General features: G+C 44.7%; 4 protein-coding genes across 7 annotated transcripts in view; 1 reads left to right on the top strand and 3 right to left on the bottom strand.

The window, feature by feature from the left end:
• Positions 1-3,800: 3,800 nt before the first annotated feature.
• On the bottom strand, positions 3,801-9,630 carry LOC144697885 (uncharacterized). The gene is made up of 4 exons (XM_078569852.1): positions 9,559-9,630; positions 8,219-8,341; positions 5,684-6,277; positions 3,801-3,864 (listed from the first exon to the last, which is right to left on the bottom strand). Exons 3-4 carry the CDS (start codon positions 6,166-6,168, stop codon positions 3,801-3,803), a joined length of 549 nt encoding a protein of 182 aa, XP_078425978.1. The 5' UTR covers positions 6,169-6,277; positions 8,219-8,341; positions 9,559-9,630.
• A 3,051-nt stretch (positions 9,631-12,681) lies between these two features.
• On the top strand, positions 12,682-17,019 carry LOC144697623 (uncharacterized). Of its 4 annotated transcripts, none has more exons than XM_078569658.1 (4): positions 12,682-12,739; positions 14,247-14,352; positions 15,151-15,212; positions 16,093-17,019. In XM_078569658.1, exon 4 carries the CDS (start codon positions 16,174-16,176, stop codon positions 16,882-16,884), a length of 711 nt encoding a protein of 236 aa, XP_078425784.1. In that variant the 5' UTR covers positions 12,682-12,739; positions 14,247-14,352; positions 15,151-15,212; positions 16,093-16,173; the 3' UTR covers positions 16,885-17,019. The 4 variants fall into 4 exon arrangements, with proteins under 4 accessions (XP_078425784.1, XP_078425783.1, XP_078425782.1 ...); XM_078569657.1 differs by lacking the exon at positions 12,682-12,739 and adding an exon at positions 12,780-13,238; XM_078569656.1 differs by lacking the exon at positions 12,682-12,739 and adding an exon at positions 13,119-13,238 and having other exon boundaries at positions 14,247-15,212.
• Positions 17,020-21,853: 4,834 nt separating this feature from the next.
• LOC144697349 (uncharacterized) lies at positions 21,854-24,807 on the bottom strand. The gene has a single exon (XM_078569341.1). It carries the CDS (start codon positions 23,822-23,824, stop codon positions 23,507-23,509), a length of 318 nt encoding a protein of 105 aa, XP_078425467.1. The 5' UTR covers positions 23,825-24,807; the 3' UTR covers positions 21,854-23,506.
• Positions 24,808-26,209: 1,402 nt separating this feature from the next.
• Positions 26,210-27,825, bottom strand: part of LOC144697884 (uncharacterized) — a 52,007-nt gene continuing 50,391 nt past the window's right edge. The window contains exon 5 of the mRNA XM_078569851.1: positions 26,210-27,817. Coding sequence (XP_078425977.1) covers positions 26,867-27,817 — 951 coding nt within the window. The 3' untranslated portion in view covers positions 26,210-26,866. The remainder of the gene's footprint in view (positions 27,818-27,825) is intronic.

Genomic DNA, 27,825 nt, shown 5'->3' with positions numbered 1-27,825 from the left:
ATAATAATTTTCACAATATTTTGCTAGTTTGTTGGAAAGGAGGTATATGTGTGTGAGGGTAGATGGTCCTGTCTGTGTGATTTAATTACATTTGGAGTCAGGTAGACTGCAAGCTTGAAATTATCAAAATAAGCTAAGTGTCAAAATGTACTTGAAATGCTATTGAGTAAACATGGATGCTATTTTAGCATGTAAAATGTGATGGGAATTTGTATTTTTAGAAATGTGAAGGGATTGTTTGGATTTAAAAGGGATGTCAGTCTGTTTGCTACCAGCCAGATAAGCAAGGCTAAGGAGTGTGTTTATTTTTCCCAAAGGTTACTGACAATATTGGCAACATGAAAGTTTTTATATTATGGGAAAGGTACAGTTGCAAAGACATATGGAACATTGGAACTTTCATACTAAAGAGAGAGAAACATATATAAGGAGAATGAAATGCTATGTTGAGGGTCATGTAAGATATAACAGGAGTGTGTGGAACAACCTTTAAGAAGCTTCCATCCATTTGTGCATAAGCCTGTTGTGTCCAGTAACTAAAGTTGGAGAAAGTTATTTGAAATTCCACTGTCAAGTGGGTACTGTGTTAATGTGCTTTTTTAAAATCTAAAATCTATTTTGGACTGTTGTCTTAAAGGCGATGTGTAACTGGGAGACAGATTAATTAGGAATTTTAGGAGTTGTAATAATATTAAGTAATTGTAGGCTTATGTATGTGCTTGAAATGCTTTATTTTAATAAATATTTTAATATAATTTTTTAAATCTCTAAATCTTAGTGGACCCATTACTTCTAAATTCAGAACTGGACAAGCTGGACTAGTAATCCAGAGATGCAGGTTAATGCTCTGCGGACCCAGGTCTGAATCGTGCCATAGCAGATGGTGGAAATTGAATTCAATAAAAATCTGGAATTAAAAGTTTAATGATGACCATGAAACTATTATTGATTGTTGTAAAAGCCCATCTGGTTCACTAATGTCCTTTAGGTAAGGAAGTCTGCCATCCTTACCTGATCTGGCCTTCATGTGACTCCAGACCCACAGCGGTGTGGTTGCCTCTTAAAAACTCTCTGAAAAAGGGCAATTAGGGATGGGCAATAAATGCTGGCCTAGCCAGCGACACCCATATCCCATGAATGAATTAAAAAAAATACATCTCATAATAAATACAAATTGCAAAACCGTTGTGATAGATCAGCCATGATTGTATTGAATGGCGGGGCAGGCTCGAGGGGCTGAATTGCCTACTCCTGCTCCTAGTTCTTATGTTGTCAAGTTTCCGTTGTGAATTTGGTCCGCCTGGCACACGTCATCTGCCATGTCTTAACATATCGCACCATCCCTCCTCCCTTTCACTCACCACAATACTGCACTTCATCTCGATCAAATTACCTACAGGCAAGGAGATAATCTACAGAGCAAACAGGAAAGCTACACCACCTTCAAAACAAAACCAGAATCAGTCCAACCTCAGGCATTGAGCTCCAGTATGCGGTGCCTGATTTGTATGTTAAATCAATCTAACTGCTTTGATTCTCTTCAGAAACATTGAGCAATCTCAGTTTTTAAATTTAAACTCTTCCAACCTCAACAGAGTTCCAGATTTCCAATACATTTTTGCGAAGAAGTGCTGTCTGACATTGCTCCTGAACAGCCAATTCTCAGTTACGCAAATGCATGTAATTGATTTGTACATTTAAACAGTAACAATTATTTTACCTTAACTTGTTACACAGCAAAATTTTTTTAAAACTATAATAAAAACAAAATACTACGGGTGCTGGAAATCTGAAATAAAAACAGAAATTTATGGAAATCCTCAGCAGGTTTGGCAGCTTCAGTGAAGAGAGAGAAACAGAGTTAACATTTCCAATCCAACATGATTCTTCTTCAGAACTGAGTATTTCCAGCATTCTGATTTCGTTTTAAAAACATAATGTAAACTTTATTGCCCTTACAGATATCTGAATGTAAATCTGATTTCAGACCTTCCTCAGACCAGCTTGAAAACTGAGCTCCAGCTCATGGTCCATTCCTTCACTAAAGACCCGGATGTAAAACCCTCAGCACAAGATGGCGGCGGCCGGTTGCCCGGGTAACCCAGGCCTGTCACCGGGGAGGAAGCCCCGTCCTCACTCAGCCCTTCCCTCACCAAGATGGCCACCCATGTGCCCGCTCCCTCAACAAGACTCGCCTTCCTCTGCCAAGATGACGGCGGATGGTTTAGCCCCCCCAGTGCGCAGGTGCAGTGTGGGTGTGCGCTCTGAGCATGCTCAGTGTCAGTCATGGTGATAGAGTGAGGAGGAGCGGACGGTTCTCGGGAAGCGGGAGGAGATTGTGAGCACAGGGTAGGAATGGAAACCGCGGCTGGACTGTGAACTGGATCAATTTCTGGGGTAGGCCTCAGGCCCCAGGCCCCGTGTTTATCCCGCGGTGACAGGCCCGGGGGGAGGGAGCGATGGAGCCGGCGGCTGGACGGGGAGGATTTGGAAACACTTTGTGGATCCGCAAACCCTGAGGAATAATTGTCAGCTCCTGGTTTGCAGCTGCGGAGCTTCTCCCTCCTGGGAACAGGCCCAGGTTAACGGCCGCCATCCTGGGTCAGCGAGTGGAGGATGGTTCACATCAGAGGATGGGGGAGGGGGGACAATAAATAAGAGGTTACACTTTGGGCTCAAATCAATGAGGAATCTGATCTGTGTTTGGGAAACTGTTCACAAATGGCCCCTTGAAAAACATAATCTCCAGTTGTAGAATTTATTAAAAGGATACAGAGAATTATCCAACACTTTATTTGAATTTCAGCCCAGGGAGGAGGGAGAGTGTGTGGGACGGGGATTTACAGCTTTGGGGGAACAAGAGAGGAAAAAATGTTTCTTTGAAACTAAAATTAACTGTTCTGAATTTCTATGCTGTGCTTTACAATGAGGACTTTTGAAACCTCTGCTTACAGGGCATCAGAAGGGAGAATTTATAGACTGGTAACTCAAACAAAACATCACATCAAGATCTAACAGTCACTTGATTCAACAGGAGCTGAATATTATCAGCCTTTGAATGTGGAAGGAGAAATATTTGCCTATTCTGACTGTAGAAAAAAAAAATCACTCATCTATATGACTGGAAAAGCACCGAGACACACTCACACCGGTGAGAGTGTTCCAGTGCACTGACTATGCAAAGAGCTTTAGCTAGTTACGCAACCTGAAAAAATTACAGCATTTACAGTGGGGAGAAGCCGTACATGTGTCTGTGTGTTTGGACAAGGATCCAACCTGGAGAGACACAAGGAGACCCGCACCACGGAGAAACCGTGGAAATGTGGCGACTGTGGAGCTGGATTCATTTCCCCATCCCAGCTGGAAATTCATCGGCGTATTCACACTGGGGAGAGGCCGTTCGCCTGCATAGATTGTGGGAAGGGTTTCACGCAGTTATCAAATCGTCTGACACACCAGCGTGTTCACAGTGGGGTGAGGCCGTTCAGCTGTTCCGTACGCGGGAAGATTTTCATGAGCTCATCTAACCTGGGGACCCACCAGCGGGTTCACACTGGGGAGAGGCCGTTCACCTGCTCTGTGTGTGGGAAAGGCTTCACTCAGTCATCTGCTCTGCTGACACATCAACTTGTTCACAGTGATCAGAGATTGTTTAAATGCTCTGACTGTGAGACGAGTTTCAAAGGACCAATAAATTTGCTGAAACACCAGCAAGTTCACACTGGGGAGAGGCTATTCACCTGTTGTGTGTGTGGGAAGAGATTCACTCGGACGCATAACCTGCACAGACACCAACGAGTTCACACTGGGGAGAGGCCTTTCAACTGCCCTGTCTGTAGGAAGAGATTCACTTTTTCATCTAACCTGAAGAGACACCAGAAGTTTCACATTTGACAACAAGGGTTGGATTCTGCTGTTATTGCTGCTGTGAATCACATCCAGGTTTGAACTATGTTCATTTTGAGAGCTGGGGTTGGATTTTCACTTCCTGACGAGGGTGGGAACTGGGACTTGTGCGACTTGAAAATTACTTTCCTGGTCAGAGGCACTGGATCCGCTGCCTCTGAGACAGTTTGTGATTTTCAAAGCGCTAATTAACTCACCACCAATTAACCATCTGATTAACCACCAATGAACCAATTTAATCTCATTAAAGAACTTGTTAAGGAGTCTGTCTCGAACAGAATGGGATTTTCAATCTTTTCTTCGGGATTCTAAATTGATTTATGGGGTACAGGTTGTTTGCAATAAATCCCCAATCGTGAATGAAATCATCAGGTTCTACAGGACTCAACCATCTGGCAGGAATGAACACTTTAAATGGTCATTTCAAAAGATGTATTAACCATTAAAAGGTGGAAAGGTAACAAGTTAGAAAGATTAATTCAAAGTTTCAGTTAACAGTAAGAGGAGAATGTTTAACTTTAACAATTAAACAGACTTCTCAATGTTCCTCGGTTGATCAGGCCGAAAATGTGAAGTGAGGGTAACCCTCCATCATTCGATACACAGATAACATGCCAACAAAATGGCTTCTCGAAACCTTCATTTTTACACTTAAAAGATGTTGTAAGCCCACCTTAGCCAAGTTGTTGGAAATGGCTAATTGGTCTATAATTTGTCAAGAATGTGACAAGAGCTAACTCCATTGGTTTTAGCTAATTTACCACATTGTTGAGTATTCATTACAGCAGGGAGCAGAGTCTGAGGTTATCAATTGGTGAGTTTATTTTCAGAGTAATTCCTTCAATATCTGACAAGTTAACAGCTTTGATCAGCCCGTCTCACAAACAGCTCGAGCCTACTTGTGATTACAAACATTCAGAGCTTACCGAGCCTCATCCTCGAGTTACAGAACAGACTTTCTCCCATCAATATAGAGCTGCAGGACTGCACTGTGATCTGTTTATTGTTCATCTTTAGTTCAAGACAGTTTCTGAGTGATTTACATTGAAAACGAGGTTTGAGGATATGATAGTTTATTCACATAGGATTGAGAGACGGTGTGGGTACACGCTAAGCCTAAACTGGGCAACTGACATTAGAGATCAACCCCAACTGTCAGAATGGACATGGTTTAGTCCAGGTGTGATTAACAGCAGCAACAACAGCAGAATCCAACCCCTGTAATCACCTGTGAATTCGCTGATGTTTCAGCAGGTTGAATGAACAAGTGAATCTCTTCTCACACACAGAGCAGGTGAACGGCCTCTCCCCAGTGTGAATTTGCTGATATTTCATCAGATCATTTCTGCTTTTAAAGTGCTTCTCACAGTCAGAACATTGAAAAGGTCTCGTATCTGTGTGAACAAGGTGAAGTGTAGTGAGATGAGATAAACGAGTGAATCCCTTCCCACACTCCGAGCAGGTGAACAGCCTCTCCCCAGTGTGAACTCGCTGGTGTGCAGTGAGGTCGCCTGCTCGCCTGAACCCCATCCCGCAGTGAGAGCACGTGAACGGTCTCTCGTCAGTGTGAACACATTGATGGGACATCAGTTTCTCAGACCTTTTAAAGCACTTCCCACAGTCTGGACATTTAAAAGGTCTCTCGACTGAGTGAACGTGCCAATGCCTCAACAGATTGGATGACGGAGTGAATCCCTTCCCACACTCGGAGCAGCTGAACGGCCTCTCCCCAATGTGAGTGCATTGGTGTTTCAGCAGGGTGGAGGATCCCCTGAACCTCTTCCCACACTCAGAGCAGCTGAACGGCATGGAACCGGTGTGAATGTGCTGGTGTTCCTTCAGTGAACGTGGGCTTTTAAAGCTCTTTTCACAGTTACAGCATTTAAACTCTCCCTCGTCAGTGTGAACTCTTTGGTGTGTCCACAGGACAGAAAAATGATTGAATCCCTGCCCACACACGGAGCAGGTGAACAACCTCTCCCTGGTGTGAACTTGCTGGTGTGTGGTGAGGTCACCCGATCGCCTGAAGCGAGTCCCGCAGTGAGAGCACCTTAATGGCCTCTCCCCAGTGTAAACTCGTTGGTGTTGCAGCAGGTTGGATGACTGAGTGAATCCCTTCCCACACGCAGAGCAGGTAAACGGCCGCTCCCCAGTGTGACTGCGCCGATGCGTTTCCAACCGAGACAAGTAATTGAACCCCTTCCCACAGTCCCCACATTTATAGGGTTTCTCACCAGAGTGAACGGTGCTTTTTCCTTCCATGTTTCAAGGCTGATGACATTCCCGTCCTGATAAATTGGGAGACTCCATCAGATTCTGATGTGATGTTTGGTTTCAGTTTCCCGACTGCAAATCCTCCCCTTCTAATACCCTGTGAAATTGATTTAAAATAGATAAAAGGGAGTGAGAGAGAACCCACAAAAACACAAGGGCAGGTTGTGAAATTGAGCTGAATGAATCTGGTCATTTGTGGGGCCGGCACCAGGGAAAAGTGACCATGAAAACTGCTGGATTGTCATAAAAACCCAACTGGTTCACTAATGTCCTTCAGGGAACGGAACCTGCCAGGTGGGCTGGAGCTACACAAGAGCCTGGCCTCTATGGGAGGAGAAAGAGAGAGAGGTGGAGGAGTGGGCAACGGAAATGGACTTGATACATGAAAATTTTGACATCATGTCCCAAACCCAGCACCCCATCTTCTAGAAGAGCAAGAGCGGCTGGTGCATGGGAAAACCATCACGTCCAAGACACACCAGCGAGTTCACACTGGGAAGAGGCTTTGTTTTGTAACCTTTGTTCTTAAAAGCAAGTATCTTTCTTTGGGCTATTCTCAAGGTTTTGCAAGACGAAACCAAACAGAAATTTGCTTGTACTTCTTGCAATTTAGTTATTGTCTTCACTGCTCACGAAGTGATCTGCTCGACAATGAGGGTGATCACTTTTTGGAACAACCTCCATTTTGTCTGTGACCTTGACCCTGAACTTCCGGTCATTTGTCATTTTAATTCTCCGCCCCACTCCCACTCTGACCTCTCTCTCCTTGGCCTCCTGAACTGTTCCAATGAAGCTCAGTGGGAGCTCGAGGAACAGCAGCTCATCTTTCGATTCGGCACTTTATAACCTTCCAGACTCAATATCGAGTTCAGCAGTTTCTACACCAACAGGATCAGGATTGTCAGGATTGGGAACTGTCTACCTGAAAAGGTGCTGGAACCTGATTCTATGTTTAGACTCCGCTCACTCGTCCTAGATTCCCCAACCAGTGGAAATAGTTCCTCTCTATCCACCCTGACAGTTACAATTAATATACTGAAAACTTTGATCCAATCACCTCTTAATCTTCTAAATTCAGGGATCACGATCCTCACAGTGAGTGATGTGTTCTGGCAGAATGGATAGAGAGAGTCAATATATAATGAAAGGCACAGTTCTAAAGAGTGAGCAGGGACAGAGGGACCTGCGGGTTCATGTGCAGAGATCTTTGAAGGTGACAGGACATATTAAGAGAGTAGCTGGTTAAAATAAATTGGATCTTGAGCTCCATGAATAGTGGCGTTGAGTACACAAACAGGGAAGTTATGCTGAATCTTTATAAAGTTCTGGTTAAGCCACAATTTGAGAATTGCATCCAGTTCTGGTCACCTCACTTTAGGAAGGATGTGAAGGTCATTGAGAAAAGTGCAGAGGAGATTTACCAGAATGGTTCCTGCAAAGGAGGTTGAGGGGAGATTGATAGAGGTGTACAAGATTATGACAGGTTTAGATAAGGTAGAATAAGAAAGGCTATTCCCATCAGCTGATCACTCAAGGACTCATGGACACGGATTTAAGGATTTGAGTAAGAGATTGAGGGGCTTCTGAGGGAAAACATTTTTACACAGTGAGTGTAATGAGCTGGAACTTGCTGCCTATGAGGGTGGTGGAAATGGACATGATGAATGATCTCAAAAGTAAATTGGATAGGCACTTGAGGGAAATAAACCTGCAAGGATACAGGGATAGAGCAGGGGAATGGGACTGACTGGATTGCAGTAGAGACCTGGCATGGACTCAATGGGCCTAATGGCCTCCTCTATGCCATAATAACTCTCTGACTCTTTTGTGTAATCTCACCTTGTAATTTAAACCATGGAGTTCAGATATCACTCAGGTAAATGTGTTACACTCCCTCCAAGTCCATTCTATCCTTCCTGTTGTTTGTTGCTCAGAACTGAACGTAATTCTCCAGGTGTGCTCTCACCAGGGTTTGTGTGTCTCAGTGCTTTTCCAGTCACATTGATACCTGACATCTTCTCCCACAGAGGGAACAAACCTTTTACCTTCCACATTCAGATGCTGCTGATATTCAGGTTCTGATGACGTGAGTGCCTCTGTCAGATCTTGATGTGATGTTTGGTTTGAATTTCCTGTTTGTCAATCCTTCACTTCCAGTACCCTGTAAGTTTACAGAAATCATCACCGTCAGTCCAGGATAGAAATTCACAGCATTCTCTCCTCTAGGGTTACAACTCTGATTAAATGTATCCCTGGAGGTTTAATCACATGACCTGCCCCCACACATCCATCCTTTACACACAGCCTCACACACTAATTGGAAATCAAAAAGTCTCATTATCCAATTGGATGATGATTGACTGTCAGCCAAACAGCCTTTATCCAATTTTCAATATTTTTATATCTGTTAAAGAGAAATGTTCAAAGAAAATTACAAAAAAATATATTTTTTAATGTCCTGATGATTTTTCTCCAGGGTTGCACACGGCAGTGTCCTGGGGATTCATCTTCAATTCCTGGAGACTCCAAGGAGGTTATGCTGAACTTATATAAGACACTAGTTAGACTTCAGCTGGAGTATTGTGTACAGTTCTGGGCATCACACGATAGGAACGAAATGAACGCATTGGAGAGTGTGTGGAAGAGGTTTACAAGAATGGTTCCAGGGATGAGAAACTTCAGTTATGAAGATAGATTGGAGAGGTTGGGACTGTTCTCCTTGGAGAGGAGAAGGCTAAGAGGAGTTTTGATAGAGATGCTCAAACTCATGAGGGGGTTGGATAGAGTAGAAAGGGAGAAACTGTTCCTGCTCGGAAAACAATGGAGAACAAGACGGCAAAGATTTAAAGTGATTTGCTAAAAAAGGCAAATGTGATGTGAGAAAAAAAACTTTTTCACACAGTGAGTGGTTCGAGTCTGGAATGCACTGCCTGGAAGTGTGGTGGAGACAGCTTCAATTGAGGCATTCAAGAGGACATTGGATGATTATTTAAATAGAAACAATATGCAAGGGTACAGGGAAAAGGAGAATGGCACTGTTGTAAAGCTCATTTTGAGAGCCGGTACAGACATGATGGGCTGAATGGCCTCCTTTGTGCCGTAACAATTCTGTGAATCTGTGATGGGATGGCAACCCTTCCTCTGCTCCTGGTCCAGGATCACCCCCAATAAATAAGCGGGCGCGCACACGCAGTGCTGCACATTGCCCCCCACAAAGATGGCGGCCGGCAAACCAGGCCTACGAGCAGGAGGAGTCCCATTGCTTATACTCCGTTCGGTGCCAAGGCGGGATCGATAAGTTTTTATTTCGGGCTTCAGGTCTACACTGAGTACTTATGAAGCATCCCCGCCCACATCGATGGTTCTAATCCTCCTCACCCAGCCACCAGCTCCATTACTCAACTGCACTCGATCACTTCCTATCCGTTCCTTGCAGTTCCAGTGACAGCCGCACTGCGCATGCTCGGATCGTAAGGCGCGAGGAGCCCCTGTAATGAGGACAGAGCACATTCATACTCGCAGCGAATGCTGGGTAAGATCCTTGCCATTGAAGATCGATAGTTGATGGAACATAAAGTTGTGCGATTCGATTACGATTGGAGCCATTGGGCCACGATACCAATGTATTAAATTAATTGATGCAGCAACTAAAGACCACAGGCCCTCTAACATAGTTTTGTACTGGGTGTGATTAAAAGCAGAACAAACACCTACAGTTAGGTGTGAACTCACCGGGGTCTCAGCAGGTGAGGTATAAAAGTGCTTTTTCCCCCATAGACAGAATAGTTAAACTGCCCCTCACCAACATGAAAGCACTGACATGAAAGTGCCTTTAGGTTTTAAAGCTGGAATGTTAACCAGTGGCTTAACTGAGCAAATCCCTTCACACACGGGAAGTGTCTGAGTGGTCTCCCTCCGGTGTGACTGTGCTGTTGTGTCAGTAAATGGGATGACTGAGTGAATCCATTTCCACATTCATATGGCAAAGTATCTTATCTCCACGGGGGGATTTTACCTATGAGTTTCCAGCTCAGACACGAATCCCAAATGCTCCTGGTAATAAGTTCCACGTTCTTAGCGTTCTCCAGTTAAAGAAAAGCAAAATACTGTGGATGCATCAGCTTTGAATTAACATTAGAAAATTCTGGAAATACTCTGTAGATCTGATAGCATCTGTGGAGAGAGAAACAGAGTTTACATTTCAGGCAGATGAGCTTTCATCAGAACTGCACAGACCTGAAGTATTAACTCCCTTTCTCCTTCCACTGATATTGTGAGTATTTCCAGCAGTTTCTGTTTTTATCTCTGGTTGCTCTAGAACTGTACTTAGATTTATCAGTGACAAACTGATATTTATTGTCATCTGTCCGTAACTGGAAACATCTCTCACTTGTCTACCCTATCAAACCCTTTCATAATCTTAAATGTTCAGGTCATCCTTTACTCTCTTTTCCAGAGAAACCATTTACAGCCTATCCAATTTTTCTTGTTGGGTGTAACCTGCCAGTTCTGGCATCATTCTAGTAATTTTGCCTTGCATCTTCTCCAGTTCTTCCAGATCCATTTTATATATGAAGCTAACCTGAGCAGTAAACTCACTATTGTCCCCAAATGCCTGTATGTTGCAGCCTTTTAATCCTTAGCTGAATATAAGATAGGATGGAATGAGCAGATCCAACGAGCCAGTCTGTAACATTATGGAGCATCCACAAAGTTGCCTCTTCCCCTTACAGTGGGATGGTGGGCTGTTTAACTCTTGATCCATCAGTTATGATATGAAGAATAACATGTCAGAGAAAGACAGGATTTCAGTGGGGTGACATAAGCCAGATGAAAGTTCAGTTAATATGATTGCCAAGCAGTGATAGGGAGCACTTGCGATTCATGTGCACCTTCTGTATGCATTTTCCAGATTAAAAATGAATTGAATCTATCATTCTCCACTTTGAGTATATTCAAAATGCAAATCCATGAAGATTTGGATACTCGGGGAATCAATATATTTGGGGATAGGGTGGGAAAGTGGGGCTAAGGTTAATCATTTAATGGTTCAGAGGCTCAAGGGGCTGTATGGTCTACACCTGCTCCTATTTCTTGTGCTCTTATGAACATCAGTGTGAATCATTTCTATGCAAACACAGCAGATGCAGCACCCACACTTTCACCTCCCACTTCTTACATTCCAGGACCCCAAACACACTTTCCAAGTGGCACAGTGATTTATTATGTCTTCTTGTAATTTAGTATTGTGTTACCTGCTCATAATGCGGTCTCCTCTACACTGAGGAGACTAAATCTGGATTGGATGATTGCTTTGTAGAACATCACCAGTCTGTGAGTCTGTGACCTTCCGGTCATTTACTATTTTAATTCGCCACCTCACTTCAGGTCTGACCTCTGCCCTCAGCCTCCTGCACTCTTCTAATAAACCTCAAAGGAAACTCGAGGAACAGCACCTTGTTATTGATTGGCCACTTCACGACCTTCTGGACTCAACATTCATTTTAACAATTTCATATCATAACCACTGCTCCCTTTTTTCCGCACAGTAGCTGATGCTAATTGTTCTGCTGTTACGATTTTTACTTCCTCTGGACTTGTCTTTTATTTGTTCACTTGTTCCATTGGTTTGTTTGCTTATATCATTATCGCCCAATTTTGCCTTGCACCATCATCCCCTTTGTCATTTAATCTCCAGCTTTCCATCCTATCACAGGACCGTTTTTCTTTCCTGCTCTCTGCTTCTCTTATCTCCGACTATGTACTTGTTGGTAAACATAGTTCTCCCAGTTTGGATAAAAGTTCAGTGACCTGAAAAATTCGCTCTGTTTCCCTCTCCATTGTTTGCTGAGTGTTTCCAACATTTTCTGTTTTGAGGTCGGATTTCCAGCGTCTTGTTTTTGGGTCGCTGTGGATCAGTTTACTCTCACTTTCCGTTACCTGTTTAAAGGTGAAGAAAGAACGTTTAAAGAATGAGACAACATGAAACTAAACTCATTTTTAATTCCTCACCATTAACAATGTTAAACACAAAGCTTCCAGCCGGGATTGATAAAAGCAAAATACTGCGGATGCTGGAAATCTGAAACAGAAAACGAAGGAAAAACTCAGCAGGTCTAACAGTATCTGTGGGGAGAGAATGAGAGTTTACGTTTCGTGTCCTATGACTTCTTCAGAGACGGGATTGAACCGGGGACTTTCTCATGTAAAGTAAACGTGATAATCACTGCACTGGGGAAATGAGTGTGAATCCCCCCGGGGACAGAGGGGAACTGACCATCCATCTCTAGCTCTAATTCTCAAACAGAAAATGCTGCCAAGAATCAGCAAGTCAGGCTGAGTCCGTGGCCGCCCTCAGCGTTTGAAACCGTCATAATGCCCGGGTGATTGACGGCTGCTCTGGACCAATAGAAACTAGGGGCGGGGCAGGAGGACCGAGCTGGTGCGGTCTTCCAACGAATCGGAGTGAATGTGGGGCGGGGCTCGTCTTGTGATAGAAGCATGCGCAGTGAGGGTAATGGCGAGAGTGAGCGATGCTTCTTTCTCGGATCCGCAATCGGTAAAGGGGCGAGGGGAGGGAGGGGGGAGGGGGGGGGGGAGGGCGCGGAGGGAGCGATAGATAACCTTTTCACAATCAGATAATGGGAACAGTTTTTCTTTATCCACCTTACCTAAACCTATTATAAACTTGTACACCTCTATCAAATCTCCCCTCAATCCCCTTTGGTCCAAGGAGAACAGTCCCAGTTTCTCCAACCTAACGTTGCAAATAAAATTCACACCCCTGGAACCATTCTGGTAAATCTCCTCTTCACCCTCTCAAGGACCCTCACATCCTTCATAATATGTGGTGATCACTGGTTTGCACAGACCCAGATGTTCAGTGTTCGTGTCTGTGATGTCATCACACATCGACAATTGCTCAGTGACATCACCCCACTCCCTGGGTATTTCCTCAACTGGGAGATTTTTCTTTGACTCCAGTGCTTCTGATATCTTTCCAGCTGCAGTCTCCAGCAGGAGATTTTAATATTGAAAACAGTGAAATTGTTTCAGAGGTGAGTATTTTGGACCATTCAGCTACCATTTAGAACTCTTAGTGCTGTACTTTGTTATCTGTGAGAGTTTCATGGCTCTCGGGCTGTGCAGCTCCCGTTCTGTGGATCTGAATCCATCTATTGCTCTGTTTCACCTCTGCCCTTCCAGATCACCTCTCTTCCATTCTCTAACATCCTCTGCCTCCAGTATTGGGTGTATTTTAGCTCTATTTGGTATTTTATATTTTGCTTACCAGCTTTATCTTCCTACCATATTTTTCAGTCAGAAATTCTCTTTTCCTGCACTTTGGCCCATTTCATTTCCGTTTCTAAGCTTATATTGACCACCAAATTCTACATCATTTTTATTCCCCGTTATTCATTCTGCACAACCTGAAACATTAACTATTTTGCTTTGTCCACAGATACTGCCTGATCTATTGAGTATTTCCAGCATTTGCTCTTTTTATTTCAGATTTCCAGCAGCTTCAGTATTTTGTGTTCTTTTTATTGCAAGCATTGCTCACAGAACCGAGTCTATAAACACACATTATGAGCCAGTTTGTTGCCAGGTAGGCATTGGTTCAGAAGTTGGTCCTCAGCCTCCAGTGTTGGTCCTTTTTAATAGAATCAGAGAATCATTGAATGATTACAATACAGACGGAGGCCATTTGATCCTTTGTGCTTGTTCTGGTTCTCTGCAAGGACAGATCATCTAGTCCCACGCCCCTGTCCTTTCTTCAGCAATTTTTTTTCTCCTTAGATTTTTATCCAATTCCCTTTTTAAAGTCTTATTTGCATCAGTTTGAGCTGGAGGGGAAATGGAGGAGAAGCTGCTGGATTTAACCCTGAGGATTTTGGAACTCAGTTGGACCCAGCAATTTCAATCTGAAATTATCAAGGGAGGCAGATAATAGGGGAGATCTGGTTATTAAACAAACGCTGTCCGTACAATATAAAAGAGTATTGTTTTTGGAATATATACATATTTTAAAAAATTTATTCTTGCGATTTGGACATCACTAAAAGGCCAGCAGCATATATTACCAATGCCCAGTTGCTCATGGAGAAGATGATGTTTGACCTTCTTACCTCTGCGGTCCGTGTGATGAAGGTGATCTCATGAAGCTTTTAGGTGAGTAGTTACACGATTTTGACCCAGCAATGATGAAGAAGCAGAGATATACATCCAAGTCAGTGGGGTGTGATCTTACTGAAACATAAAAGTTCTGAGGGGGCTTGTCAGGGTAGATGTTGAGAAGATGTTTCCATTAGTGGGAGAATCTCGAACTAGGGGATATAGTTACAGAATAAGGGGACACTCATTTAAAACTGAGATGCGAAGGAATTTCATCTCTCAGAGGGTAATGAATGTCTGGAATTCTCTACTCCAGAGAGTTGCAGAGACTAGATCACTGAAAGGATTTAAAGAGGAGGTAGATAGATTTTTGAAATATTGAGGAGTTGAGGGCTATGAAGAACTGGCACGAATAAGTAGTTGAGGCCTGGGGCAGAGCAGCCATGATTTTATTGAATGGCTGGACAGGCTGACGGGCCGAATGGCCTACTCCTGCTCTTATTTCTTATGTTCTAATAATTTGTATTTATATTGTGCCTTTAACGTAATAAAACTTTCCAAGACATTTCACAAAAATGTTATAAAGAAACATTTGAACTGAGCTACATAAGTTGTTGTGAGGGAGCAGGGCAGCAGGTGTCTGGCCAAAGAGGTAGGTTTTGAGGATTATCTTAAAGGATGAGAGTGAGTTAGCAAAGGGGAGAGGTTTAAGGATGAAATTCCAGAGTTTGGGGCCGAGGCAACTGAAAGGACGGCCACCAATCATAAACGCCTGAATTAGATGGGTGCAACCTCTCTGCAGATGCTGTCAGACCTGCTGAGTTTTTCCAGGTATTTTTGTTTTTGATCTTGCAGGATTGACTGTCTGGAGGAGATTACAGAGATGGGGAAGAATACAACCATGGAGGAAAATAAGGGTGAGAATTTTTTAAATTTTGGTGCTTCTTAAACAGGAGCCTTTGTAGGTCAGTCAGCAATGGGAGGACGGGTGAACAAGGCTTGGTGTGAGTAAACACACGGGCAGCAGAGTTTTGCGTGACCTCAAGGTCACAGAGAGGTTGAATGTGAGAGACCAGTGGGGAGTGTGTCAGGATAGTTAAGTCTAGGGGTAACAAAGGAATGGATGACGGTTTCAACGGCACATGAACTGAGATGAGGACAGAGTCAGACGATGTTACTGAGGTGGAAATGGGCGGTCTTGGTGATAATGTGGATTCGTGGCTGAAAGCTTATCTTGCTTGGGGTGAAATATTCTGCCATGGTTGTGAACAGCCTAGTTCAGCCTCAAGACAGTTGGCAGGGAGAGGGATGGAGTCGGTGGCGAAGGAGTGAAGTTTGTAGTGGGGACCGAAGACAAAGGCTTTAGTCTTCCCGGTACTTAAGTGGAGGAAATTTCTGTTAATCCAGTACTGGATGTCAGCCTAGTCAGGACGATGAGTGACTTGGAGGGGAACTTGGAGGTGATGGTGTTCACATACACCTGATACCCTGGTCCTTTTAGTAGGTTCTGGGTTTGTTCCCTCTGCTTGACCCCCTGCCTGTTCCACCTCTCTCTCTCTCTTCCTCTCCCTCTCTCCTCCCATAGAGGCCAGTGTTTTGTGTAGGTCCACTCTGGGTGACAGGTTCCCTTCCCTGAAGCAGTTGGGTTTTTATGACAATCCAGCAGTTTTCGTGGTCACTTCTTCCTTGTGCTGGCCCCACAAATTACCAGATTGATTCAGCTCAATTTCACAACTTGCCTTTGTGTTTTTGTGGGTTCTCTCTCATCCCCTTTTTTCTGTTTTAAATCACTTTCAGTTGTGAACCTCAAGCCAAACATCACATCAGGAGCTGACAGTCGCCCAATTTATCATAACTGGAAAGCATCAGCCTTTGAACATGAAAGGAAAGAGCACCGTTCACATCGCGGAGAAACAGTACACGTGTTCTGTGTGTGGACGAGGCTTCAGACAATCATCTGGCCTGTCAAGACACAAGCGCAGTCACACTGGGGAGAAACCGTGGAAATGTGGGGATTGTGGGAAGAGATTCAATTACCCGTCTGACCTGGAAACTCATCGACGCAGTCACACTGGGGAGAGGCCGTTCACCTGCTATATGTGTGGGAAGGGATTCACTCAGTCATCCAGCCTGCTGAAACACCAGCGAGATCACACTGGGGCGAGGCCATTTACCTGCTCCGAGTGTGGGAAGGGATTCACTCAGTCATCCCACCTGCTGACACACCAGCGAGTTCACACTGAGGAGAGACCTTTCAAATGCCCGGACTGCGAGAAGTGCTTTAAAAGTTCTGGGGAACTGATGTCCCATCAACGTGTTCATACTGAGGAGAGACCATTCAGGTGCTCTCATTGTGGGACTGGATTCAGGCGATCAGAACAGCTCACTGTGCACCAGCGAATTCACACTGGGGAGAGGCCATTCACCTGCATGGAATGTAGGAAGGGATTCACTCAGTTATCCACCCTGCTGAATCACCAGCGAATTCACACCGGGGAGAGGCCATACACCTGCTCTGAGTGTGGGAAAGGATTCACAACTTCATTCACGCTGCTAAAGCACCAGCAAGTTCACAAGTTTCTACAGTGATGGGTTTTGCTGTTAATCACATTCAGGACTGAATCATGTTCATTGGGGTCTGTTTCTGCTGCTGTTAATAAACTCCAGCCCAGTTAGCGGGGATATTATTCTGGCAATAATTAAATAAATCAGCTTTGTGTTGAACACACAGCCTGTCGTATCTTTTGAGTATCTTGAATACAAGTTAGTTCCTTCTGAAGGGCTCTACCCAGCCTCCTCCATCCTCACTCCCAACAACAAGTGTGAGGAGCTCATGGAGCTTCTTTGTCACTAAGATTGAGACAATCTGATCAGCTGCCTCTGCTGCTTCCCTCTTTCCCACAAACCCACCGGGCCTAACGGTCTCTACAGTTCCTCTACAGACCAAGCCCTGAAATTGCATCTTTCTCCAGTTTCTCTTCTACCTCCTGTCAATCCCTGTCAGAGCTCATCTTGTCCATGAAATCTGCATCCAAATCCCTCGACCCTATTCTCATTAAACTGCTGACCATCCAACTTGCCCATGTTAGCTGATATTGTTAATTTTTCTCTCTCTCTCCTGGTACTGCCACCCTCACCTTGAAATGCACCATCGTCACCATTCTGAGGGAAACCAACTCTTGACTCCACAGTCCTAGCAAACTACCACCCCATCTCCAACCTCCATTTCCTCTGCAAAGTCCTTGTACTTGGTGTCCCCCAAGGATCTATCCTTGGACCCTCCTATTTCTCATCTACAGGCTGCTACTAGGCAACATCATCCTAAAGCACCGTGTTAGTTTTCACATGTACACTGACAACGCCCAGCTCTACCTCACTACCATCCCTCTCCATTCCTCCACTGTTACTAAATTATCAAACTGCTTATCTGACATCCAGTACTGGATGAGCAGAAATTTCTGCAATTAAAAATTGGAAAGACCAAAGTCATTGTCTTCATTCACCGCTACAAATTCCGTTCCTTAACTACTGAGTCCATCCCTCTCCCTGGGAACTGTCTGAGGCTGAACCAGACTCTTCACAATCTTGGTGTCAGATTTGACCCCAAGATGAGTTTCTGACCACATATCCACACCATCACTAATACCAGATATTTCAATCTCCCTATCGTCACCTGTCTCCACCCCACCCCAGCTCATCTGCTGCTGAAACCCTCATCCATGCCTGTGTTACCTTTAGACTTGACGATTGCAATACATTCCTGACCAGACTCTCACATTCACCCCACCCCCACCTGGAAACGTGAGCTTGTCCAAAACTCTGCTGCCCATGTGCTTTCTCACGCCAATTCCCATTCACCCATCACTCCTGTGTTCTCTGCTCTACATTGGCCACTGGTTAAAACTTGGTTTTGACCAAATCCTAATTTTAAAATTGTAGCCTTGTTTTCAAATTCTTCTATGGCCCCATCCCTCCCAATCTTTGTAATCTCCAGCCTCACACCCTTTGAGATATCTGCTCTCCTCTTATTCTGGGACCTTCAACATCCTGATTTTAATTATTCCACCATTAGTAGCTGTACCCAGGCATAAAATTCCCTCCCTAACCCACTCCGCTCCTCCAGCTCTCTCTCCTGATTAAAGATGCTTGTTAAAATCTACCTCTCCAATCAAGGTTTTGGCCATCTACATTAATAATGTCCTATGTAACTCAGTGCCAATTTTTTTCTTTATGAAATTCCTCTGAAGCACTTGGGATGTTTTATTACATTAATCGTGTTATATAGATACCAGTTACTGATTCACGACAGCCAGTTTGTGCACAGTAAGATTCCACAAACAGCAATCAGACCAGTGACTGATTAATTCAGTTTTTTTTGGTGGTGATAGTTAAAGCACGAATATTGGTCCCACTGCACCAGGAGAATTCCCCTGTGGACAGTTTGTGGAGTTGTTGAGGTCTCCTGAGCTGAGAGTGGAGCTGATTGAGCTGCCGGGCCTGCAGTGTACCTTGAAGAACCGTTGTTTGGGATCTTTCCTCTTAATTCACTGACTCCCAGTTAGATTTTGTCTACAGTAAAGTAGTTAACTTTGAATATCAATCTCAATTTAATCTTTGGATCAAAATCTACAACTTTTAATCAGCTGTAAAAGAAAGAAAGTTCTCGTGTTCACTTAGCACCTTTCACATCCTCAGAACATCTCAAAGTGATTCACAGTCAATGATGCATTTGGAAGGACGAATGAGGAGAGGCAGTATAAACTAAATGGTACAATTTTAAACAGAATGCAGGAACAGAGTTACCTGGGAGTGTATGGACACAAACCTTTGAATCCGTCAGGACATGTTGATCAATTGTTTATAAAAATATAATGGGAACCTTGGTTTACTAATGGGGACATGGAGTGGAAAAGCAGGGCAGTTATCCTAAATCTTTATAAATCACTGATCAGCTGTAGTCTTGTGCTCAATTCTGAGCACCACACTTTGGGAAAGATGTCTAGGCCTTGGAGTACAGAGAAAACTTACCAGAATAGTATCAGGGATGAGAGGTTTCAGTTACGTGGAGAAACTGGAGAAGCTGGAATTGTTCTCTTTAGAGCAGAAAAGGTTAAGGACTGATTTAATAGAGGTGTGGAAATGATTATTTTTTAGGAGTTTTCATTTACATTGGTAGAAATTGTTTCCATTGGCAGGGTGATTGGTGTGTCCGCAGGTTGAGTGAGTAGTGAATTTCTTCCCACAGTCAGTGCAGGTGAATGGGTTCTCTTCAGTGTGAGTGAGTTGGTATTTCATCAGATCTTTAGAGCTTTTAAAACTCTTCACACAATGATAACAATTAAAAGGTCTCTTATCAGAGTGAACAACTTGATGGGCAGTGAGGCTGGACACACAAGTGAATCCTTTCCTACAAATGGAGCATATGGACAGAATCTCCTTGATGTGAACTTGCGGGTTGTAGGGATTGAACTCCTTACTTACAACAGGATCGGATGTGACAATAAAGTTCAGTTATGGAGCAGCTTTATTAAGAGAAAGGCAGGACAAACTTCTGGACTAAAGGTAAAGTTCAAGCAGTGATAACAGAATAATGTGAGCTCTATACTTCCCATGTCGTATCTGGATAGCAGAGCGCACTTCTTTCCCCGTAGCTTCTGGTTTTCGTGTGGAGTTTCCAGCTTTCTGGCTTTTTTCTTATTTCTTTGTCTTCTTCCCTTTGTTCTTTTCTCCACTGCATCAAACCCCTTGAGAGGACTGTTTTTATGCTGGAAACCCCCACCACCCCCCACCCAACTGGCTCCCCTGAGGCCACCAATCAGAACTGTCCATGTACATTTCACTACACAATTATGTGGCTCTTGTCCAATCACAGGTGTGTTCATCTGAACAGCGTTCGCCTGTTGTTGAGAGCACACACATTCCTCTGTGATTACATAGAACTTCTGCACTTCCACCATCTCTCAGTTCCAAACTAGGACAAGCCGGTTCAAAGCATGACATCACCCCCACAGACTCTACCCTGCAGATCAACACACAGGCAAAGAAAGAACACAACTCTGACAGACTATATAAATACACAGACAAAGAAAGAACAGAATTCTTACAGACTGTATCTGGAGAATGGGTGACTGAGTGAATCTCTTCCCACACACAGTGTAAGTTTCACAGTTTCTCCTCTGTGAGTGTGCTGGCGTTTCTGGAAGCTGGATGATTCGGTGAATCCCTTCCTCCACATGGTGCAGGGGAACAGTCTCTCCCCAGTGTGACTGAGCCAATGAGTTTCCAGCTGGGATGGAGAGCTGAATCCCTTCCCACAGTCCCCGCATTTCCATGGTTTCTCCCTGTTGTGGGTGTCCTTGTGTCTCTCCAGGTTGGACAATCAGTTGAAGCCTTAGATAGGATTACATTGACATACAGCACAGAAACAGACCATTCGGCCCATCCAGTCCATTTCGGTGTTTATGTTCCACTCGAGCCTCCTCCCATCTTTCCACTTCCAAATTTATCACCGTAACCCAATATCCCCTTCTCCCTCATATGTTTGTCCAGCCTCCCCATAAGTACTTTGATACTATTCACTTCACTCACTCCATCTGTGGGTGAAGAAGTTTCTTCTGAATTCCCTATTGGATTCTTGGTGACAATCTTATATTGATGGTGTCTAGTTACGCTTTTCTCCACAAGAGTAAACATTCTCCCTGTATCCTCTCTATCAAAACCTTTCATCGTTTTAAATGATTAGCTCAGCCCTCACACGTCTTATTTCAAAAGAAAAGAGACCCAGTTTGTTTGGTGTGTGCGTTCTCATGACATATAAACCCATGCATTTATTGCCAATCCCTAATTGCCCTTGTTAGAGAGCATTTTTAAGAGTTGCTATGGGTCTGGAGTCATATGTAGGCCAGACCAAGTGAGGATGACAGATTTCCTTTCCTAAAGGGCATCAGTGAACCAGATGGGTTTTTATGACAATGGTTTCATGGTCATCATTGGACTTCTAATTCCAGATATTTGAATTCAAATTCCACCATCTGCCATGGTGGGATTCAAACCCGCATCCCCATTACCCTGGGTCTCTGGAACACGAGTCCAGTGACAATACCACTCCACCACCTCCCCTTAAATTCATATGGTGACCAGAACTGCACACAGTATTTGGCTGTTGGCTTTATGTTGTGCATCAGGTGGGCTTTGCTTTTTGCTTCAATGACAGATGTCATCTCTGCTGAGTCGGTCTCAAACCAGTCTTTGTGTGGGTTCCACCTTTACCAAATGTTGCTGCTGCTGTGTCAGAAATGATTGAATCAGCGACTTCCAAACTTCATCAATATCAATGTTGATTGATGAAGCTTTTATTGATCTGCCTGTAAAATATTTCACCATTTTAATTGCTGTTCATTCATAATTTAACTTCATAATGGAGGTGTCACTGTGAAGAATGTGGAAGTCAGTAAGAATTGTCAGCAAGGGTTAATCAGCACTTTCTAATTGGAGATGTTAATCAGTGGAACCTTTCAAACACTGAACTGTAGAGTTTGCATCAAAGATCAATTTAAGATTGAAGTAAAAGTTCAGAATTTTATTGTAAATTAGCTCCTATTGAGAGTTCTCGTACTAAGGGGAAAGATCACAGATGAAGCTTTTAAAAAGGGACAATGCAGCCCTGAAAATCAGTGACATTTCCAGAATATTAAACTTTAGCCAGTTACAGTTTGGTTAACATCAGCAGAAACAAACCAATTATTGTCAGACTATCGATCCTGGGTGTGATTAACAGCAAGAAAAACAGCAGAATCCAACCCCTGTAATCACAGGTGAACCCGCTCGTATCTCAGTAGGTGTTGTGACTGAGTGAATCCCGACACACACAAGGAGCAGGTGAACGGTCTGTCCCCGGTGTGAACTCGCTGATGTGTCAGCAGTTGGGATAACCAAGGGAATCCCTTCCCACACAAGGAGCAGGTGAACAGTCTGTCCCCAATGTGAACTCGCTGATGTGTCAGCAGTTGGGATGACCAAGGAAATCCCTTCCACACATGGAGTAGGTGAATGGCTTCTCCGCAGTGTGAGTACGTTGGTGTTCACTGAGGTCGGTTGACTGCCTGAAACTCTTTCTGCAGCTGACGCAGCAGTACAGCTGAATGGCTTCTCCTTCATGTGCATTCGGTGGTGTTACTGGAGGGCGAATACACCAGTGAATCCCTTCCCCCACAGAATCACACAGTACGGAAGAGGCCTTTCGGCCCATCGAGTCTGCACCGACACGTGAGAAACACCTGACCTACCTACCTAATCCCATTTACCAGCACTTGGCCCATCGTCTTGAATGTTATGATGTGCCAAGTGCTCTTTAAAGGATGTGAGGCAACCCGCCTCCACCACCCTCCCAGGCAGTGCATTCCAGACAGTCATCACCCTCTGGGTAAAAATGTTTTTCCTCTCATTCCCCACTAAACCTCCTGCCCCTCACCTTGAACTTATGTCCCCTCATGACTGACCCTTCAACTAAATGGAATAGCTGCTTCCTATCCACCCTGTCCATGCCCCTCATAATCTTGTACACCTCGATCAGGTCGCCCCTCAGTCTTCTCTGCTCCAACGAAAACAACCCAAGTCTATCCAACCTCCCTTCATAACTTAAATGTTTCATCCCAGGCAACATCCTGGTGAATCTCCTCTGCACCCCCTCCAGTGCAATCACATCCTTCCTATAATGTGGTGACCAGAACTGCACACAGTACTCCAGCTGTGGCCTCACCAAGGTTCTATACAACTCCAACATGACCTCCCTACTTTTGTAATCTATGCCTCGATTGATAAAGGCAAGTGTCCCATATGCCTTTTTCACCACCCCACTAACATGCCCCTCCACCTTCAGACATCTATGGACACATACGCCTCAGAACTCCCTAGTGTCATGCCGTTCATTGAATACTTCCTTGTCAAATTACTCCTTCCAAAGTGTATCACCTCACACTTGTCAGGGTTAAATTCCATCTGCCACTTATCTGCCCATTTCACCATCCCATCTATATCTTCCTGTAGCCCAAGACATTCAACCTCACTGTTAACTACCCGGCCAATCTTTGTGTCATCCACAAACTTACTAATCCTACCCCCCACATAGTCATCTATATCGTTTATATAAATGACAAATAATAAGGGTCGCAGCACAGATCCCTGTGGTACGCCACAGGACACTGGCTTCCAGTCACTGAAGCAAAAGCATATCCTTGCAACAACTCCCACACACGAAGCAAGTGAATGGTTTCCCACCCGTGTCAATCCGCTGGTGTTCAGTGAGGATGGATGAAGACTTGAACCCCTCTCCACAGGTTGTGCAGCTGAATGGCTTCTTCTCAGTGTGAACTCGCTGGTGTGACCGAAGGCCGGATGACCGAGTGAATCCCATCCCACACACGGAACAACTGAATGGCTTTTCCCCATTGTGAATGCATTGATGAATTTCCAGCCTGGATGAAGAATTGAATCCTTTACCACATTCCTCCCAGTTCCATGGTTTCTCCATGGTGCCGGTGTCCTTGTGTCTCTTCAGATTGGACAATCAGTTGAAGCCTCGTCCACACACAGAACATGTGTATGGTTTCTCCCCACTGTGAATGGTGTGATCTTTATTCAGGCTGTGTAACTAAAGCTCTTTCCACAGTCAGTACACTGGAACACTCTCACTCAGGTGTGCATGTCTTGGTGATTTTCCAGTCATACTGATGATTGAAACATTTCCCCACAGGCAGAACAGACAAACATTTCTCCATCCACATTGAAAGGCTGATGATCTTCAGGTCCTGATGAATCGAGTGACTCTGTCAGATCATGCTGTGGTGTTCCGTATGAGCCTCCTGCCTGTAAAACCCGTTCTAATATCCTGGAAAAGGAGTTTACAAAACTCATCACTGTAAAGACAGGATAGAAATTCTAAACAGACAATTTTGGTTTCTATGGAACCTGGTTTCCTCTCTTGTTCCTGCAAGGCGGTAAATCCTCATCCCACACACTCTTCCTCCTCCCTGTGCTGGAATCCAAAATGCAGGGTGACCAAACGTACAGGATTTTACAAAATTGTCCTGTGTTCAGCTGTCCTGGGCTTCCTGGTGCCAGAACACTGTTTGTCCCTTAAATTGGACCTTTGTGGTCATGCCTCATGCAGAACACTGTGCCTTACTGTTTCTGTGCTCCAACAGCTCTGTCAGCCAATTCACCCCATTCCTCTGCGCCTCACCAGCTCTGGCAGCATCCCAACCAAGACCCTCCCACCCACTCATACGGACTCCCATGGCAGGTTGTCCCTTAATTTTCTCCATGAGATATGGTCATCCTGCCAAACCCATCATACCATCTCCACCATTCCTCTCCTCACTCCCAGTTTATCCCTCTCTCTAATCTGGCTGGGTTCTGTTCTCAAGTCCCTGTGTGGAGAGTGATAATGTAATCAATGAATTCATCATTTTCTCTCATGGTCACTGAGACCATGAAGCCCCACCCACTCTCTGTTGCATCACCAAGATGGCCACACACAGAGGGTAAATTAAACCAAAGAACTTTCCTAACCCCCACAGCCTATCTACATGATGTGATATACCAAGGATGGTCCAAACAGAAATGTAAATTAACTGTCTTTTACCGTACAAACAACCCCTTTGATTTTTTGACCCACGTGGCTAATTTATATCTCTAATGGTGAGTTCTAAAGACTCACAGCCCTCTGAGGGAAAAAAATTTCTCCTCATCTTTGTCTTAAATGAACAACCCCTTATTTTTAAACAGTGACCCCTAGTTCTAGATTCTCCGACAGGAGGAAACATCCTCTCCACATCCACCATGTCAAGACCCCTCAGGATCTTAAACATTTCAATTAAGTCACCTCTTATTCTTCTAAATTCTAGTGGATACAAGCCTAACCTGTCCAAGCCAAACCTTGGTGGGAGGGGAGACGGTGGCACAGTGGTATTGTCTCTGACTAGTATTCCAGAGACCCAGGGTAATGCTCTGGGGACTCGGGTTTGAATCCTACCACGGCAGATACTGGAATTTAAATCCAATAAAACATCTGGAGTTCAAAGTCTGTTGATGACCATGACCATTGCCGATTGTTGTAAAAACCCATCTGGTTCACTAATGCCCTTTACTGTGCAATCCTTACCAAGTCTGGCCTGCATGTGACTCCAGACCCACAACAATGTGGTTGACTCTGAAATGCCTCTGAACAAGGGCAATTAGGGATGGGCAACAAATGCTGGCCCAGCCAGCGACACCCACATCCCATGAACAAATGAAAAAAAAGCCTTTCCTCATAAGACAACCCACCCATTCCTGGTATTAGTCTAGTAAACCTTCTCTGAACTGCTTCTAACACATTGACATCTTTCCTAAATAAAGAGAACAGTACTGTACACAATACTCTAGATGTTTTTTGTTCATTCATTCATGGGATATGGGCTTCGCTGGCTGGGCCAGCATTTATTGCCCATCCCTAGTTGCCCTTGAGAAGGTGGTGGTGAGCTGCCTTCTTGAACTGCTGCAGTCCACGTGGTGTAGGTACAGTCACAGTGCTGTTAGGAAGGGAGTTCCAGGGTTTTGACCCAGCAACAGTGAAGAACGGCGATATATTTCTAAGTCAGGATAGTGAGTGACTTGGAGGGGAACTTCCAGGTGGTGGTATTCCCATCTATCTGCTGCCCTTGTCCTTCTAGATGGTAGCGGTTGTGGGTTTGAAAGGTGCTGTTGAAGGAGCCTTGGTGAATTCTTGCAGTGCACTTTGCAGATGGTACACACTGCTGCTACTGTGCATCGGTGATGGAGGGAGTGAATGTTTGAGGATGTGGCGCCAATCAAGCAGACTGCTTTGTCCTGGACGGTGTAAAGTTTCTTGAGTGTTGTGGGAGCTGCACTCATCCAGGCAAGTGGGGTGTATTCCAACACACTCCTGAATTGTGCCTTGTAGATGGTGGACAGACTTTGGGGAGTCAGGAAGTGAGTTACTCAATGCATGATTCCTAGCCTCTGACCTGCTCTTGTAGCCACAGTATTTATATGGCTGGTCCAGTTCAGTTTCTGGTCAATGGTAACCCCCAGGATGTTGATCGTGCGGGATTCAGTGATGGTAATGCCTTTGAACATCAAGGGCCAATGGTTGGATTCTCTCTTGTTGGAGATGGTCATTGCCTGACACTTCTGTGGCGTGAATGTTACTTGCCACTTGTCAGCCCAAATCTGGATATTGTCCAGGTGTAGCTGCATTTGGACATGGACTGTGAAGGATCCCATGGCCACTGTTTGGAAGGAGAGGAGGGGAGTTCTCCCCTGTGAGGCCAATATTTCACCCTCAAACAATCTCACTAAAAACAGATCATCTCTGGTCATTATCACATTGCTGTTTGTGGAGGTTTACTGCACACAGAGATGTCCTGAGATTGTGAAAGGCACTTCACAATTGTCAACTCCAGCCCAGATACTGTGGTTAGCAACAACAGCATCAACACTTCCCCAATATCATAATTAACAAGGTTCACTCCTTAATCTGATTAACAGCAGCAGAATCAAAGCAGTGCAGTCACATGTGAACTCGCTGGTGTTTCCCCAGGTTGGATGATCGATTAAATCCCTTCCCACACATGGAGCAGGTGAAGGGTCTCTCCCCGGTGTGAACTCGCTGGTGTGTCAGCAGCGCTGATGATTGTGTGAATCCTTTCCCGCACTTGGAGCAGGTAAATGGCCTCTCCCCAGTGTGAATGCGCTGGTGGCTCAGCAGGTGGGATGATCGTGTGAATCCCTTTCCACATTCAGAGCAGGTGAATGGCCTCTCCTCAGTGTGAACTTGTTGGTGTGTCAACAGGTTGGATGACTGACTGAATCCCTTCCCACACTTGGAGCAGGTGAATGGCCTCTCCCCAGTGTGAGTGCGTTGGTGTGTAGTGAGGTGAGATGATTGCCTGAAGCCAGTCCCGCAGTGAGAGCATCTGAACGGTCTCTCATCAGTGTGAATACGTTGATGATATTGCAGATCCCCAGGAGTTTTGAAGCACTTCCCACAGTCTGAACATTTAAAAGGTCTCTCGTCAGTGTGAACTCGTTGGTGTGTCAGAAGGTGGGGTGATGTCCTGAACCTCTTCCCACACTGTGAGCAACTGAATGGTGCATACCTGGTGTGAATGTGCTGGTGCACCCTCAGTCCGTGTGGGTTTTTAAAGCTCTTTTCACAGTTGGGACATTTAAACTCTCTCTTGTCAGTGTGAACTTGCTGGTGTTTCAGCAGGTGGGATGAGAGAGTGAATCCTTTTCCACACACAGAACAGGTGAACGGCCTCTCCCCAGTGTGAAGTCGCTGGTGCCTCTGAAGACAGACTAACTGAATGAATCCCTTCCCACACACGGAGCAGATGAATGGTCTCTCCCCGGTGTGATTGCGTCGATGAGTTTCCAGCTCAGACGGGGATCTGAATCCCTTCCCACAGTCCCCACATTTCCAGGGTTTCTCCCTGGTGTGAACAGTACTTTTTGCTTCCATGTTCA

The sequence above is a fragment of the Cetorhinus maximus genome, chromosome 23, assembly GCF_964194155.1.
Source record: "Cetorhinus maximus chromosome 23, sCetMax3.hap1.1, whole genome shotgun sequence".
Classification (NCBI taxonomy): domain Eukaryota; kingdom Metazoa; phylum Chordata; class Chondrichthyes; order Lamniformes; family Cetorhinidae; genus Cetorhinus; species Cetorhinus maximus.
This window is presented reverse-complemented; position numbering and strand designations above follow the sequence as displayed.